This window comes from Silene latifolia, chromosome 7 (genome assembly GCF_048544455.1).
Source record: "Silene latifolia isolate original U9 population chromosome 7, ASM4854445v1, whole genome shotgun sequence".
Lineage (NCBI taxonomy): Eukaryota > Viridiplantae > Streptophyta > Magnoliopsida > Caryophyllales > Caryophyllaceae > Silene > Silene latifolia.
This window is the reverse complement of record NC_133532.1, coordinates 75,020,862-75,039,027: the sequence shown is the minus strand read 5'-3', so window position 1 is coordinate 75,039,027 and position 18,166 is coordinate 75,020,862. Positions and strand designations below refer to the sequence as shown.

The following is an 18,166-nucleotide window of genomic DNA, read 5'->3' as shown; positions in this document are numbered from 1 at the left end:
CATGTGAACACAAGTTGGTACTTCTCTCTAAAATAATAAAAGCTTTTACTAAGATTAGTTAGTAAACAAAATAAAATAATTACTAAGATTGTTAGTATTATTTACATATTATCAAGGGTTAATTTTACAAGTATCTAGTTAATACTTGTAAGATAATTTTTTGGGTATAGTTCTTGGGTGCAACTTGAAGGAGACTTTCTTGTTGAAGGTTTTTCTAGGAGGATCATCCATCTTCATTTAACTCAAGAACAAACTAGAAAGGTTTACCATAAAAATCTATGTAAGGAAATTGTTTTTCCTTGACTTTCATTTTTATGCTTTTATATTTGCATGCATGTTACATAGATCACTAAAATGATAAATTATGAGATAATTTAATTTTTATTAGAGAGTCTAATATGGATCTATGATCTTTCAAATGGTATCAGAGCTTAGACTTGTAATTTGCATGTTGATTTTAAGCATATTAATAAATTATGAGATAATTTATAAAAACTCAAAAAATGTGTTAGAAGAGGTTTTAGCACGAAATTTTTGGGGCATGCATACCTACTGATCTCAAAAGATTTGTGGTTAAGTTTGGTGATTTATGAAGTTATTTTGCTATTTTTAATGATTTTTGGTAAAAAAACCGAGTCAAAATGCCGTATTTTAGTTAAAAATTGACTAAAAATAGTTAAAAGTTGATTCGGGCCATGAAATTTTTATGGTATTTCATGCATGTGTTCTACTGATTGTATGCAAAAGGTTGAAGGTTCGTTTGAAATTTTTGCATGTTTATTAATTTTATGAGATAAAAGTCGATAAAAGTAAAATAAATTAATCATAATTTCGAAACAATTGATTTTGCCCATGATAAATTTATGTACATTTAAAAATATTATTTAAATGTTAAAAGTGAAATTTAAAATGTGTTTTCACCTTGTTTTGATGTTTATTGGTTTTAGTGGTTAAAAACCGATAAATATCGATCTTTTTCTTCATAAATTTTATCCGGATTTTTGGGGCAATTTTTCTGACATTTTGGTGTTCTTGGGAGTGTTCCAGAATACTCAAAATTTTTGTTTCAATTTTTTGGATAAGGTTTCAATTATTTTGGATTTTTACTTAAATATTATGATTTTACCGATTAAATTAGCAAAATATCACTAAATCAAACTAATTATTCATCATAAAATTAGTGAGGACTAAGGCTCTGTTTGGCAAAACTACCTGAAAAGGTAGCTGAAACCAGAAAAGGTAGCTGAAAACTGAAAAGCTAACTGAAACCTGAAAAAGGTAACTGATAAGGTAGCTGAAAATTAGGAGCTGATAAGGTAACTGATTATATAAAAATGTGTTTGACAAACTAGCTGAAAAGGTAGCTGATTTTGGTAAAATGACGTAAAAGGATATGAAAATTATTTAATATTATAGAATAAAAGGGATACAAAATGGAAAATAAGTCATTTCAGTTACCTGATTTTTCAAATGCTAGCTGAGGTAGCATTTCATTTCAGGGTAATTTGACCAAATAAGCTACTTGCCAAACACTTGCAAAAAAATAAGGTAGCTGAAATTTTGGTCAAATAAGCTACCTGAAGTGTCGTGCCAAACGGAGCCTAAACATATCACATAAGCAAGCGTCGCAAACCTAGTATACGGAGTAAATGATATTTTGAAAGGCTTTGGAATTTTGGATTTTTATTTCAAAAACTATAAAATACTCCCTCCCATTCACAATAAACCTCCCATTTCATTTTGGCACAAATATTAAGGAAACACACTACCCCACCATATAATTAAATTTGAACCACACAAATACACTACCCCACCATACAATTAAATTTGGACCACACAAACACTTACCAAAAAAGGAAATAGGGAGGTTATTGTGAATAGACGGAAAAGGAAATAAGGAGGTTTATTTTGAATGGGAGGGAGTATTAAAATTGATGTTTGTATTATTGTTTCACTTTTTGAAGAAGGGATTTGAATAATTGAATAGCTGGTAGGCAATAAAGTTGGTGTTGTGAAAATGAAAATAGTAGCTGAAGAAGAAGAATAAAGACGGAGATGATTGAGTTAAGATGTAAATAAAAAAGATGAAGATGACAAAAAATTGACCACATTCGCAGAAAACAGAAGCATCAGAAAACTAACGGAAAACAACTCATTTCAGGCATAAACTTCATGCTCAGGGTTGCTGATTTTGACCTAGTTAAAGTTTGCGGCCGAGTTGTACAGGCCACTATACAGCTACATACAGAGTACCAGATTCGTCTCAGAGTAGCTTCTCCTCTGTATAGAGTCTTCACAATACCGGTAATGTGGCCAAGTGGGTTGCGGAGTACTCACATACAATAGGTTCACCCATAGCAGGACCTTGCAAAAGGCATTCGAGATGGCTTTTGTTTTGTTCTTTCTCTATCTATATCATAACAAGGCAAGCAAGTCCTATAGCAGCTGTTCGTCCTCCACAAATCCCTCCAAAACTAGGTAGTGAAGAGCTATAGAGTATCTTGCACTCTTGATTCCTTTGCCTTTCTCATTAGCGGAGACACTATTTCTCAGAAGTAAAGAACCTGATCCATCACCTTCAGGAGAAAATGTGATCATGATATGCAAATCAGATTTTGAAGCAACAATCATAGTCACTCGATGAATGCAACAATATCAGACCATACAAGTAAGAATAGGGAAGCAAGAAAGATACGTTGGACAGTGAAGATTGATGAAAGCCATCTCTTGTAAATGAAGAGCCTGGGAGAGTCTCCATGGTGCGTATCAGAGAGGAAGAGCTTGCAAGGTGCAGTCTTACTAACAAGATAGAAACAAATGAACAAAGTCAAACATGAAGGGACCGAAGATGCAATTAGAAGGCGGAAGGCATACCCAGAGGAACTTACTTAGCATGGAGGATAGCACTCTGACAAAGGGCTAACACTCGAACCATGGCCAAGTCCCTTCCACGAGCATTATCATACCTCTGTTGGCATTTCTTGGTGGACACCAAAAGCAAAGAAAATATTACTCCCTCCATTCAGTTCATTTCACTACATTTACGCAAATCTGTGAGGGAAATTTTGAAAAATGTAGTGAAACGGATGGAAAAAAGGGAGTAGAAGTTAGTTTTAATTAATTGGAAAAAGGATTGACCATATTGCAATCCGGGCCATTAGGATCCTAATGCTAAGAAAAGGTAATTTGGGGCAAAAAGCTCATATGATGAGCCCATAACACCAAATTAACTGTACGAGGAGTCTTCACACGGGTTCACTACTTCACTCCAACATATTCCACTTGTCCGATCATTCTTTGAGCGCTTTTGGATATCAAACCGACCTCCCTAGAAGGTAATTTTAATGTGGCTGATTTCACCTCTTTTGCAATCGGTTTCACTACAAAGACCCTCAAGTAGCAAATTGCCCCCAAATGTTTTAAAATGTGCAATTTACCCTCAAAACGTTTAAGACTAAGTGCAAATTAACCCAATTTAAATTTTCCGACAATTTCACATCTAGTACCACCCACCCCACCGGCCACCACCATTAAACACAATCCTCCACCCCATGTCCCATCCTAACTCTCCTATCCCATTCAAACACTTGCACCTCCTTAAATGGAGTAATGGACCTAGTGCACACACTTTCAAGTCAATGGAGTGAAATCACAGCATTGAAACAGCAATAAATTACTTAGGTTGGCAATTGATGAAGTGGAGTAAAATTAGGGGAGAGAAATGAAGGAAGAAATACCTATCAAGGAAGAAATCTCCGAAATCATCAATAATAACAGCAAGAGGACAAGGATTAAGGAGATGGAAGGCAGCAAAATATTTCTTGAGGGCTTCATCATCACACTTATCAATGTACCTTTTTAATCGGTAATTAACAATTACTTAATTAATTAATTAATTAAATGTTGGGTGCATTTTAGTTAGTGAGGAGTAAAATGGAGGTTACTTGATTTGAATGCGGTGAAAGATATGAGATGATGTAGGATCAAGTCCGTGGGAAAGAAATGGAGGATGGGATTGAAAACGGCGATAATCGCAGAGAAAGACGATGTAACCATTGAAGTGACGAGTAAGGATGTTGAAGGCGTACTGAAATAGCAGCGATGTCTTCCCACTGCCAAATTGCCAATTGCCCAATCAAATATAAACAAATCTCAAGTACAAGTAGTTAGTTACCTTGAAGATGAATTAAGTTGAGTAAGCTTACCATGATGGAGGCCCAGAGATCAGTGTTATCCCCTCCGTATCAGACATCCAGCTGCTCTCACCACCCATGAAAAACCTCTCCACCATTTTTTAAACATTCATTTACAGTTGGTCAGCACAAATATCACCCCCACGGTTATATAGAACAAATCTTTTGCATTTTTCTATGCATTCTCCTTTTATTTTAGGATTATTTCATGAGAATAATCTATCATATGAGTGACCTGTAAATAACACTCCATCCTATCAGTAATTTCGATTAAATCCATCCTATCCCCCTTTCTTTCCAAAAACAAATTTACCCAATTTTTTGACCGGTTACATTAGGTCACCACTCACCTCCTCCTTTTTATAAGCAAACTTCTTCCTTCTTCCTCATTTCCAGATTTTCCTTCACCACCATCACAACTCCCATTCGTCCATCACCACCACCCAACAACCTCCAAAATTACCACCGTAAAAAACACCACCACACCGCCGCTGAACTCCGACGAGTTGTCGGAGAGCAGAGAGCACCAATTCTTTATAAAATATTATGTGAATCAAATTAAAATTTGGATTTGCTTTGGAATTCTGGGCTTAATTTGGTTCGGATTTGATGCAAGTTGAGCTGGTGTTAGTGAATTGAATAGGGTGATTTAGGAATTGATTTAATGAAGGTTGAAGTGATTTTTTAAGTGGTTGGGCCCAAGTTGTGAGCTGCATCCGGGCTGGTCGATTTGGGCTGTAACCATAGTGGCTACCGGGTGCTAGAATAATGTGAATCAAATGGGTTCGAATTGATGTCGGTTGCGGCGAAGAGCAATGGTGTTGCAAGGCTCGGCTTGATCAAATTGAGGAAACAAGGAAACAAGGCACCGTGGAGGATTTTTTCTTTGAAGGAGTTACACTCAGTGACTAACAATTTCAATTATGACAACAAACTTGGAGAAGGTGGGTTCGGCAGTGTGTACTGGGGTCAGTTATGGGATGGTTCATAGGTATTGAAAGACTTGGCTTTGATTGCATATTTCAAATAAGAATTAAGTGTTGAACTTTTGTGATTACTTTGTTAGTGTTAGATCAAGTTGTGTATCTCATATTTGGATTCTTTGTCACGGAATGATGTTATCAACCCATTCCGCATTCCTGATAAGTTTGAGGGACCAAATGGAAGTAAAATAAGTGGAGATTTATATATAGAATTGTTTCATCATCTGTACTCCGAGTCCTGGTAACCTGCTTTGGTAACCTGCGTACTGCAATTTAATGCTAAGACCTCGTCTCCAATCATAATGTCTCTTTGGTCTTTTCTCTTCTTTTTTCTTTCATTCTCATTCATACGGAAGTCATCAATTTTCACGACATCTTCAAAGAAAGACTAGTAGATGGGCGATGCACGATTATTGGAGTTGGACGGCAGAAGGTGAGTGTGAATGATGGGGTTGCGGACTGCCAATAGATAGTTTGATTCCGACATTGAGACGGTTGTTTCAATTGGTGGTGAAAGACTGAAAGGTGACAATGTTGATGTAGGGGAGTCGTGTTTGAGGTGTGGGTCAGGTCTCCGGCGGCCGTCGACGATGATGATGGGGTGGTGGGGGTTTGGTGTTGACTGTCTCAAAATAGTCTACCTGTAGTTGTTAGTGTCATTTACAAGGGTGACCTGTTCTACAAGTTGCCCGTCTTCTGAGAGTGTTATGGGAAGAAAAGGTGATAGGATGGATTTAATTGGAATTACTGATAGGATGAAGTGTTATTTGCAGGGCACTCATAGGATGGATTATTCCCATGAAATAATCCTTTATTTTATTCATCTCAAATTTTTACTTCTCTAATGCGATCTGCTTTTGTCATATAATTAACCCGTCTTAAATTTAAAACGCATAATAATAGTTGTTTTATCTAGATTATGCGCAGGGCTGAATCAGACCAGGGTAGAGAATTAGTAGGGTTAACTAGTTCTTTATCTTGTGTATGACTACAGGGCAGGCTAAAAAGAACGTAAAGAAAAGAAAATAAAAAATACGAAAGAGACAGTAATTTTGTACGTGAAAAACCCTTGAATGGGAAAAAATCACGGGCACCAAAACAGGAGAGGTTTCACTATAATATTAGGAGAATAATTGTATCTTAGGTTTATACAATGTATTTTTTGCTCTAAGTATTGTAATAGTAAGCCTTGTAATCTTGTCTTGTATGATGGTGCGTAATAGGATGTGTCTTCAAATGGTCTTCAACCTCTCTTATATAGTAATCTCCATATAACTGCAAAATCTTCCTCTTTAATGACATAATATTCTCCTTTAATGACTCCATTGATTGCTATCTTGGACGCGCCTAATTAGCCGGGTAAATGCTCCATGATTATGACTAATTATTCTCCTTTAATGCTGATTTAATTACCATAATTATATGATAATTACTCCATATATTCCTTGCTGACTTGGTCAACTGGTGTCTTCGTGTTTGACCGTTGTCCTCTCCTGCCTGGTGCCTAGTCTGAATTATCTTTAGGCTTCTATCCTGAACGTCAGGCCAGGGCATAATCATACCTTGTATATATCGTGGAAATATCAGGCTTAACAATTGTCCCTTTATCTTCTCATTGTCGCTGAGTCAGGTCAGTAATGAGAAGATAAACATCATTTAGTAACTTGCTTTAGACAGTTGAGTGTGATTATTGCAATGAAACGGCTAGTTGATATGAATGCGACAAGTGTCTATTTACTGCAACTTTCTGAATAACCGTGTGCAACTTGCAGTAACCCTAGATTTTCACCGCACTATAAATACTCCTTTTACTCTTGCGTTATTCTTCACCAAAAACTCGAATAATTCTTCTGAAATTTTTCTAATTTTCTTCTTCAATCTTCATCTTCAATGTAACACCCGCGAATTTCTCATTTCGACAATTAAAATTTATTTAACCGTTTAATTGATTTATCTTATATTTTTAAATTATTTAATTTAATTAATTCATTTTAAAACATAATTTTTATTAAGGTTATAATTTTAAGGCTTAATTTATATAAAAATAAATATTTGGTCGGATAGTATTAATAGGGATAATAATAGTAATTTTCCGTCTTAAATTATAAGTGTATTTCTGTCTAGCAAGATCGTTGCATTTCTATTATAAAGCTGTTTCTTTTCGGACCAACCCGATTCCGACAACACACTCTCTTACACTCTACCTTTTAATAATTCTATTATTATTATTATTATTATTATTATTATTATTATTATTATTATTATTATTATTATTATTATTATTATTATTATTATTATTATTATTATTATTATTATTATTATTATTATTATTATTATTATTATTATTATTATTATTATTATTATTATTATTATTATTATTATTATTATTATTATTATTATTATTATTATTATTATTATTATTATTATTATTATTATTATTATTATTATTATTTATTGTTTTGGTGTACCGTGTCCCCGCATCCCCCACCCTGGCTTTTCCTCATTTCTTCTTCCCCTTTTCGAAAGCAAGAAAGAATAATAATGAACAACGAGAACCTCAACCTGATTAAAATCAACTCAAAACCCAGATTTCCCCTTCGATTCTCAACCAAACTCCATGATTTTTGTACCATTAGCTTCCCCTCCTCATTCTCCTTCTTTATATGTAAGAAAGAGCCAAGCTTTCGTCTTATTTCAGAACGGTCGTCTTACACTGGATTCGGATTTTGGTCTAATTTCTTCCATTTTTGGGTTTAAGATCATCCTTGGGCGATTCCTCTGTCGTTTAGGAGAGCAAAAAGGTAACGGTGATAGGTTACTCGACATTATGTCAAGATTACGTGTTCATGTGAATCGTTTATTTCATATGTATGTTTGTATGTTGTTTATCTTGCTCCCTTATTGTGTTTACTTGAAGAAAAATCGAGTCTTTAGCTCCATGGTTAGTTACTTGTATAAGTTGGTTGTTGTTGTGGTAATAATGGTCGAAATTGGACGGTTTTGTATTGCGTTTTTGGGACTGTTTTTAGTCGTAAAAATGGTGATTTAAGGACTTTTTTGGAATACCATCTTTGGTCCGGTTGGTGTAGTGTTGTGGTCAGTCGGAATGGAGGTATTAAAAGCCGAATTTGAGGCGGATACATGTCGAGTTTAGAGGACGGGTTGTATGTATTTTAGGACTGTTTTGAGTCGTTTTGTGCAGGTCACTCAGGGACTGTATAATGCTATTTTGGGACTGTTTTTGAGTCTGTTTGTGAGGGCGGATTGCAGGCTGTTTTTGGACTGTTTTATGCGGGTGCAATGGCTGTTTTAGCGCGGTCTTAAATCGCTGCATTGGACTGTTTTTGAGTTGCGCTATGCAGGTTGTTTTGGGATAGCTGGTGTAAGTTGTCGGGACTGTTTTTGGGTTTCCTTGAGACGCTTTTATAGGGCATTCGGGACTTTTTTTTAGTCGTGAAAATGGTACATTGCTGGGACCGGTTTTGGTGCTTAAAAATGCAGGTTTTGTGATGAGTTTTGAGACGATTACATGTTGAGTTTAGGGGACTAGTTGTTTGCATTTCTGGGACTATTATGGCACGTCTTAAGTAGCTGTATTGGTCGATACATGTATACTATTTTGGGACTGTTTTGAGTCAACTTTGCGGCTCTTCTTGGGACAGTTTGGGGACGGGTTGTATGCGTTTAAAGACTGTTTTAGGACAAGAGTAGGGCGTGTTTGGGTATCGTTTTTGGGCACAAATCTGGCTTTGTTTGGGACTGCTCTCGACGACGAAAAAGATAGCGTTGTAGGTGTTGTACACGGCCGCTTTAGCAACCTATTTTGACGGTGTTTGCGGCTGAGCGGAGGTTGGCGTGGCCTGCCTGGCCTAAAGTGCTTTGTCCGCCTAGGCAAAGGGTTAAGGCAAGGCGGTTGTGGCCCTAGTCACGTGTAGAGGTATGGCCATGGTTGAGCCGTGGCCTAACCTCGTGTTGCGTGCCTTATTGAGTCGGTTTATATCCGTGTTTGATTTATTTAATTCCCGTCTCATGCTCTATATAACTTAGTTCGTTAAATATCGTCCATTCATATATTTTTCTCACATTAATCATAAATGTGGAATTTATTATTTATTCAAGTCAAAATATTGATGAAATGCCTTACTTACCTATAATATGAATTTTTAATCCGTTCATTCTCATTTATTTATCGTATCTCAAATGTGAGTGAATTATTCTACTTGTTTAATTAATTTGAGTCAGTTATAATTGGATGCTTGTTTTGCTTATTATAAATGGTTCATCTCCGTTTGTTTACATTTTTATTCAAGTGACAAATATTGAAGAAATGGGTTACTTATTCATGATTATGATTTGGCATGGAATGTCTCACTTGGATTATCATCGGTTCATTACATGTAGTAGTCTCTTTCCAAGTTGATTCGTATCGCTTGGTCGAGTCGTATTCTTGATAATGCCTTTATGCTATACCGTATTGCTTGACTTATCTTTACCCCGCTCTCGTTGGCCGCACTGCCGAGAGTTGGTTACTATACTCTTTTGATACCTCTCTCGTTGGCCGTCCTGCCGAGAGTTGGATATCTTATTTTATTTACCCCGCTCTCGTTGGCCGCACTGACGAGAGTTGGTTACTATACTCTTTTGATACCTCTCTCGTTGGCCGTCCTGCCGAGAGTTGTATATCTTATTTTATTTACCTCGCTCTCGTTGGCCGCACTGCCGAGAGTTGGTTACTATACTCTTTTGATACCTCTCTCGTTGGCCGTCCTGCCGAGAGTTGTATATCTTATTTTATTTACCTCGCTCTCGTTGGCCGCACTGCTGAGAGTTGGTTACTATACTCTTTCGACATCTCTCTCGTTGGCCGTTCTGCCGAGGGTTGGATATCCTATATGAGTAGTAAAGGTCTTGCTTGATTATAGATACTGGTATCTATCTTTCAAGGCAAGAGTTATGCCTTGTGTTGTTAGTCTTGGTCCTATCGGATACTAGAGGTGAGATGCAAGCCTTCTAGTTGCGATATGATCGCCGAGATTGATGTTCCCATCCGTGCTTATGGTGAGATGCAAGCCATAAGTATGAATGTGACATTAGTAGCCACGTCCCGTGCAATATTTGTTAAGAGGTTTTAAAAGTAATGGCTACAGTTTTTATTTGATCCCTTACTTAACTGCTCCACATGATTCGGATTCTAATCTCATATCTATATTGTATTTCCTTGAAATGCGGGCTCTTGTATAAATGAGCGTATTCTTGTCTTTCATATTATTATATGGCCCACATGAATAGTTGATTCTTGATTATGCTAATGTTAGTCTATCTTGTTCTATCTCATTTAATTGCCATGTTTAAATATAAACTTGATATTCATGCCTTTCGTAAGTATCTTATATGACTTACCTGTTTTAGTTCTTTGTTATGTTCGTTTTGAAATTTTGTGGCTGGGAGAACCTTGAGTTACTCCCCACCGATCGTATGCGTTCATGTTTACATGAATGACAGGTATTAGTTGGTGCATTCATGGGGTGAAGACATGTGTGAGCTAGCGAGCACTTTGGCCTAGTAGTTGGTTTATTAGGATCGTTTAGACTCACCTTTTTTTTGTATGGTCATTCGGGGGATATATTTTCCCTCACCTTTGACTATCACGTTTGTATAATTTAATCTTTATTTCCGCATTCTTTATTTGTGTTTTAGATTTTTATGAACCCGCGCTTTAAATTTTAAAAGTTTCAAAAATTCCCAAGTTTCCGCTTGAATTTTATAAGTTATAATTTCCGCGTTATCGCGGGGTGTCACATTCAACCTCTGTCCATCTTCTCGCAGTTTACCAGAAAACAAAATAATGGTTGTAAAAAGGAAATCGACTAGGGGAGCACTTGCTTCTGGTACTCCTGATGTTCCAAATCCTGAATAAACTTTTGAAAATAAACCCGAGTCTTCTGAAATTCCATCTGGTACTTCTACTGTAGAGATGGTGTTTATCTTTCATGGTGAATTCGAATTTAAGCCAACAAAAGCACTTAGCGAGTACTTCAACCTTGCCAACCGTCTCAAACCTGAGTTTGAGGGTATTTTGAAGGATAGGGGAGTTATCCCTGCTAATTGTGAAGTCTGGATCCCTGAAGATTCAACGATCAGGGTTGACTAGGCTTATCCTGATTGGTTCTGTATTTATGATTGGGCTTTTAGGGCTGGTTGCAAATTGCCTATTTCTTCTTTGATGGTGGAGGTGATCAAGGAGATTGGTGTTCTGCCATATCAAATTATGCCTTCGGTCTGGAAAGTAGTTCATTCAATCGAGTTTCTGTGTGGGATGCATAACATGTCCTTCACTCTGGGTGATCTAAAGAGCTGCTATCTTTTGAAGACCCATAGCCCTGGTAGGGTAATTTCAAGGCTAGGCCCTCGACTACTCCTCTTTTCAGCAATTTGGACAGCGGTGCTGATAAGAATTGGGCCGCTGGCTATATGTTTATCAGGACCAATTCTGTTGGGCCTGAGCTGATGTATCTCAACTATGATGCTTGTGTTGCTGGTAAGTTTTTGCTGTCTTGTCTTTCCTGCACATATTATGTTAGTAAAAAAGAAAGCAGGAAATATTTAATAGAGTGTACCTTGTTTTTCAGTGGATGATTGGGTGTACAATGTGAATTATCCTTCTGAGAGGGTAACTGCTTTCTTGGCTCTCCCTTCTATTGAAAGGTCGTGGCCGTATTGCACCAAGGCTGCTCAATTTCCATGTTGCTTGAAGGCTGAAAATGTCCCCATGGCTCTCAAGCCTGCCAAGCCTGGTGAAGTTTCTATTTCTGGTGGTAAGTTTTTTCTTTGTTCTTTTTTACTCAGAGGAGTATATTTGTAATGACCTTATTCTTATTGTTAATATAGTGTTTTATGTTGCAGCTACCAGATTATCTTCCAGGCGTGGTAGGGTTGGTACGGCTAACTGTAGATACCCAGTATCTGTCGAGTCTCCAACAAACACCAGATGATTATCGGACTACAACATGCTTAGGAATCGCGGCGTTTGATTGACAAGTTGTGTACAACTTTACGTCGGAAAACTTAAAACGATTTCGAAAATAAAACATTTCAAAACTTTTCAAAAGTACCTGGAGTGTTTAATGCATGACGACGGAGTCGTAACGACACTAACTAGAGTCAAAACCGACACCGGACCAAAAACCGACTCAAAATTCAAATCCCGACTCCAACAACGAGTCAAACCGAACCAAACACAAAAAACAAACCATTCAAATGCTTCTATGTTAAGGTTTCCCGGAATCTTACATAGTCAAGTACAAATCATGTTCTTCCAAATCCTAGGATAGAACAAATGATGATTTCCTCGTGTGATAGTGACAAGACACCTCGAAGACGTGCGACATGGCTCGCGCCTCTTTGAGCAGCCCATGCGGCCACGTCGCTCAAAACTCACACAACCAACCATTTTCCTATAAATACCCCTCAAATGCCACCCTTTGAAGGTTACGCGAGTGTCCGCCCTCTCTTTTCTCCCTTAAAATTCTAGACTCGACTTCTCATGTCACAATCCGACACTTGTTTACGACCTACCGATCGTAAACACAAGCCTTACACATTGTTTGGTACCGTCATCGTGCATTAAATCACTTGACCGACCATCTCGACCACTACACCATCACTAAACTTAACAAAACACTCTTTTTAATTACTAAAATGGTTTTAAACCGAGTTTTCCGACCAAACAAGTTGATACACTTACGTCGTTTTCTCGCCACAAGCCTAGTATGTAAGTATGAGGGTGTAAAAATCTTCTTTTATTATGTTTTCATTTGTTTCATGACTATAACATGCTAAATCATGCATAACATGATCCAAAACATGGGAAAAATGAGCCAAAACCGGATTTTTAGTTGAGGCAGAGTCTACTTACGTAGCACACAGGCTCGCGCCTAAAGCAGCCTGCCCAACCTAAATCCAAACCGTGTTTGGTCTCTTCATCTCCTTCATACTTATTTCATATTTGTAATCGGTTTTTACCATTTCTTCAAGTATTTTCAAATCGTTTTTCTTATGACAAGTTTTTAACCATAAAACATTAATCATCCTTGGTTCTTAATACCATGACGGTTTATTCCGTGTTTCGGTGATAATATTTGGTTAATTACATTATAAAAGGTATTTTAAAACCTTTCATTTCATTTCTTTACATTTTGAAGGGTATTTTAAAGCCCTTCATCATTTCTTTCCATTTTCAAAATAAATGTATTAGTCACCAACACAAAGTCATCCTTGGTTCTACATACCATGTCGGATTTAACCCGAGTACGATGATGAATGTTGACTAATTATATACAAATGAACTTAAAATAATTAGTTCATAATTATTTTCAAAACTATTCATGTCAAGCTTGCAAAACCGAACCCGACATCGAATATTGTCGAAACAATGACGATTATTCAAGTCCTGTTCTTCAAATCAACACAAAAGCGGCCTAATCGGCCTTTTCAAATCAAGACGGGTTTGAACACCCATTTTTAAATACATTTTTACAAACCCTTTCAACGGTTAGAAGGCGTTTTCTATCGTCTGTTGACCCGCGACTAAACAGGCCATTTATTTTTCTATTTTCAAACTAGGGGAAGCCCCTTTGCGTCGCCAATAGGCTCGCGCCTCTTATGGCAGTCTGATGCAAACCAGGGCAGACCCATTTGCATCGCCAATAGGCTCGCGCCTCTTAAAACTGCCTGATGCAGGGTCTGTTTCCCTTCCAGCATTTGCCTAGGACGATCCCGACTTCGGTTGACCCGAATACAAGACGGATCAGATGACGAATCTTCTCATTCAACATTATATTTGCAAAATGCCTTACTAAGACAAATGGATCACGTTATGCACCATAAACCTAATTCGGTAAATGGATGTTTAATTTCCGTTTTGCATGCAAATCAACGTTAAATCCAACTCGACATCTTATACTTGATACTTGGATTAAACAAACCGACATAGAAAGCTCACATGTTAGGTTCAAACTAGTGGATGCGCGCGCATTCATGCATTTACCCGTTTTATCAAATTTTGCATTTAACCAACCAAGATCGATCAGGAGAGGCCGCTACCGCGGGCGGGATTGGGTGTCTGATTAAAGGGCTTCCCAATACGTACCTTCACCTCTTACTCATAAACTTTGGATAGTGGACGAGCTTATCCAGGGCATACGAGAGTCATTCTAGAGATAGGATGCTAAAGAGGGACGATTCCTTATCTTTAGTACCTATGTCAAACCCTGCTTTGTGCTTCGTTTGACCGAGGTATACAGTGGATTCGAACGGGTTCCAAGCATCCGAAAAATGCTTGGTGGCGACTCCGAACATCTCTTGCATTGTTTCGAGACCCTTGCGGAGATGAAACCGACCGATCTAAAACGATCCGGTCGAAAGCATTCTTACGCCGCCGAGCGTGGCTTTCAAAAACCGCTATGTGTCCAACAAATCGGCTTGGCGCGTAGGTGGCCATGTCCATAGATTGGCGACTTCGCCGGGGATAACTAGGACACTTGTGTCTTTGTGATCCCTAGATGGTGAGACTCGAACTAGGTCTTGGTTTAAATGCATTAATTGATATTACGGTCACGGTCGGGTTCCTTGTCCGGGCCCATAACCTAATCCTTTTCGACCAATTGGCTCGTCTCATCGGCGTGAGTTTTCTCATCCTCGCCTTTCGAATCCCGATTGAGTCAAGCATACCATTGACGTTACACATTTATGTTTCGTCAAAGAGCTTTCATCACCTTCGAGCACGAGGCAAGGGCACCCTCCTTACACATTTTGTTTGGATTAGTATCCCTCTCGAAAATCGGGGTTTGATTGCTTGGTGTGCAACCCACCCTTTAAGCCAAAACCCGTGTCAGCATTATGCATAATATAATGAAACCGCGAGTGCTTATGTGCTATGTGATCATGAGTACTTCCGTGTCATTTTCAAACTTTCAAAACACCTTTTTGCGCCGTTATAATGACCATTTCAAACCTCGGTCTTTCGCCGACCGTTGCATTTCAACACGCCTTTCTAGGCCGTCGTAATGACGATTTTCAAAACCTGGTTTTCTATAACCATTTCAACACGCCTTTCTAGGCCATCATAATGATGATTTTCAAACCCGATTTTCTGCAACCATTTCAACACGCTTTTCTAGGCCGTCGTAATGACGATTTTCAAACTCGGTTTTTTACAACCATTTCAAAATACCTTTTTATGCCGTTATAATCGCCGCGTCAAGACACGGATTTTAACCCGTCTCGCGTCGACAATGGCTCTTTCAAAACCCGAGGAAGGCACACACCCTTTTCTCAAGACATTTTCAAGATCCCGAGGACCATACACCGTCCCCGAGACCTTTTCAAACATTTCAAAACCCGATTTTCAAAACATACAATTTTGAATTTCAAAAACCGTCTCTGAAAACAGTACATTGTTTTCCAAGCCGACTCAAACTCAAACCGTCTTTTGAAAACAAACTTAAGACGAACCTTTAACTGACCGACTTGCGGAGATCCCTATTCTTTGGAAGCCGTCCACAAAGCGACAAACGAATCTTTTTGAAAATCTCTATTTTTGAAAACTTCAATCCACCATTCCAATTCCGCCTCGTGTCTATCGAGTCGAAGCAAACATACTTATGGGTCTTTACTTATGAGTCGTCTCACCACGAGACTCGTCCAATGGCGTCACGCCACTACGTTGGACGCGAGTCAAAAGGTTTGGTCAAACACTGTCACATTAGAAATCGAGTTAGCGTCGAGGTACCACACACGGTCACCCTCGTCCTATTGAGTCTAATCTTTGTTCCGTCCTTTGTGTCGTCCGCGTTCAGTCTTTGAACCATGTTAGATTGAGTTGTAATGTGAGCCGTTTTTTCTGCCTCAGAACCATGGCCCCGTCTTCATCTTCGTCCAACAATGACTACAACAGAGATGTCACAACTACTCAGCTAGCCAGCCTACTCACTGCTCTCAAGGTCACCCTGGACCGTGTCGAGACCCGTATCGACACCCTGGAAAACGAGGAAACTAGAGAACACAACCCTCCGACCTTGACTGAAACTGAGAAAAGGCTCAAGCTCTTGGAAGAACAACTCCTGGCCTTGTGGGGTAATATACGTATAAGACCCTTTAAATTTAGGACTATAACGTAAATTTAACATGTGAAATATTGTCATAAACGAAAAACAATAAAGAAACAAAAAGGATTAAGAATCAACCTCGGGTCCTTTATAGTGCGGCGTAAAGAACAGAAATCAAACGAGATTCCCTCCTAATTGTTACACCCAAGACTTGTCCGAGAAATGCCCTTGTGCTAGAAGGTGTTCTCCGATTGCCTTGCAATATTGGGAGAACTTGATGTGAGTTTTTCTCGAGATGTGAGATCTCGGTTTCGGAGAAAATGATCTCCGAAACCCTAGTTTCTTGTCAAATGAAATTGTCTCGGTCAAAAGGAGAGGGAGTCTCTCCTTTTGTTTGGTTCGGCCGGACCGAGGGTATGCATGGGGAAGTGGGCTTCCACTTCCTCTTAATTTTACCTCGTGGACTGGCTCGAAAATTGCTAAATGTATATGACGCGGTTTATTATAAATCGTCATTGGTTATCGGCTATTAAAACATCAACTAATAACACGGGTTAGTTGAAGTATTAATACATGTCCGACAAAGACGATATTGTATAATTAATTCAATATACATTAATCAAATATAAAACGCTTATATTTAATTTTACGAATTAACTGGTTAATTCGCCTTAGCCCATAATATTTAATCCGTATTAAATATAATATCTCAACATCATATTTTGACTAATTACTAGTCAAATAACTCGGACTAATCTGGTTAGTCAAATTTGGCATCTACATGACTTGTATTTTCATCTTGTCACATCTCTCAAACGTATCCTATAGGTGTGACTTTTAGGGACCAGTTGATCACCGCCATCCGTATGACAATAACGTCAAACTTATCTAGCAAGCCAACCGTTATTGATAAACGTGGATCAACCGATAATAATACCAAAAGTATGCCCTTTGATCCTTTTAGAGGTTTATAAGTCCTTGCACTAATCGTTAAGGATACCAACCCCAACAAGCTCCCACTTGTCCGTACAAGTGTATGTGCAATGACGTTATCCGCACTAACTGGAGGACACAAGCTCCAACAACTCCCACTTGTCCGTACAAGTGTATGTGCGATAACCGATTCTCATATTCATTTAAAATTTCTCCCACTCAATGTAAAACAATTTGCAGATCTGGATCCACAAAGGTCGTATTTTACAATCGATCTGGATCAAGAGTGGTTTCCCCGACTAGAGAGTAACTTAACTGATAAAACGAATCCGTATCCGAGCATGGCCATGCATTTCGATTCTGACTCCTCGAGTGGCCCCGAGTAATATCGAGTACACGATAAAGGCTGAATATTTCCTTCAACTCGACTCCTTCCGATCTAAGCACGACATGAAATGACCCGAAAAAATCTACTTGGCCCCCTGTTACGGATGACCGTGAGAAAGAAACCAAAGTCACCCAAAATCTGCCTTAGTCTCAAGAGACAGTCGATAGTCAAAAGAATCGACTCTTAGGATCACCATGGAAGTCCTATCCACGACCGGGCACCGAATGTTATAAAACATTTAGGACTCCACGTCGATGTCACAATTGTGTCCTACGAGATATCCGTATAAATCGCCTCTGTGATTGGTCAGTCAACCGGTTGACTTATGGCTCGTTGAACCCACCATCAACCAACGTCACAAAATAATTGCCAGAGTTATCAGCTCATGTGGGCAATTAAGGACTGAAAAATATAATGTTCGTTCAGTTCACTTTGTGGTGTTCAAAAATTGTCGTACAATTCCACATGAAAAACAAAATATATATATATAATATCAAAACGATGATGTTGTATAGAGTACAAAAGGGAATGAATCTGATCCATAAAAGAGTACTACAACTTAGG

At 38.3% G+C, this 18,166-nt stretch overlaps 1 protein-coding gene and 1 long non-coding RNA gene across 2 annotated transcripts; both read right to left on the bottom strand.

Moving 5' to 3' along the window:
- Positions 1 to 2,008: 2,008 nt before the first annotated feature.
- Positions 2,009 to 2,980, bottom strand: LOC141591140 (uncharacterized). The gene is made up of 3 exons (XR_012520685.1): positions 2,889 to 2,980; positions 2,696 to 2,799; positions 2,009 to 2,576 (listed from the first exon to the last, which is right to left on the bottom strand). It is a non-coding gene; the product is annotated as an uncharacterized LOC141591140 (long non-coding RNA).
- A 622-nt stretch (positions 2,981 to 3,602) lies between these two features.
- On the bottom strand, positions 3,603 to 4,327 carry LOC141591138 (uncharacterized). The gene is made up of 3 exons (XM_074411548.1): positions 4,206 to 4,327; positions 3,945 to 4,112; positions 3,603 to 3,854 (listed from the first exon to the last, which is right to left on the bottom strand). Exons 1-3 carry the CDS (start codon positions 4,289 to 4,291, stop codon positions 3,674 to 3,676), a joined length of 435 nt encoding a protein of 144 aa, XP_074267649.1. The 5' UTR covers positions 4,292 to 4,327; the 3' UTR covers positions 3,603 to 3,673.
- Between the last annotated feature and the right edge of the window lie 13,839 nt (positions 4,328 to 18,166).

Excerpts from the sequence above, each read along its gene's own strand:
- LOC141591138 (XM_074411548.1), bottom strand. The coding sequence starts at position 4,291 with ATGGTGGAGAGGTTTTTCATGGGTGGTGAGAGCAGCTGGATGTCTGAT. Across the intron at positions 4,113-4,205 it reads ATCTCTGGGCCTCCATCATG|TGGGAAGACATCGCTGCTAT; the intron begins GTAAGCTTACTC and ends GCAATTTGGCAG. Across the intron at positions 3,855-3,944 it reads TTTCACCGCATTCAAATCAA|GTACATTGATAAGTGTGATG; the intron begins GTAACCTCCATT and ends CCGATTAAAAAG.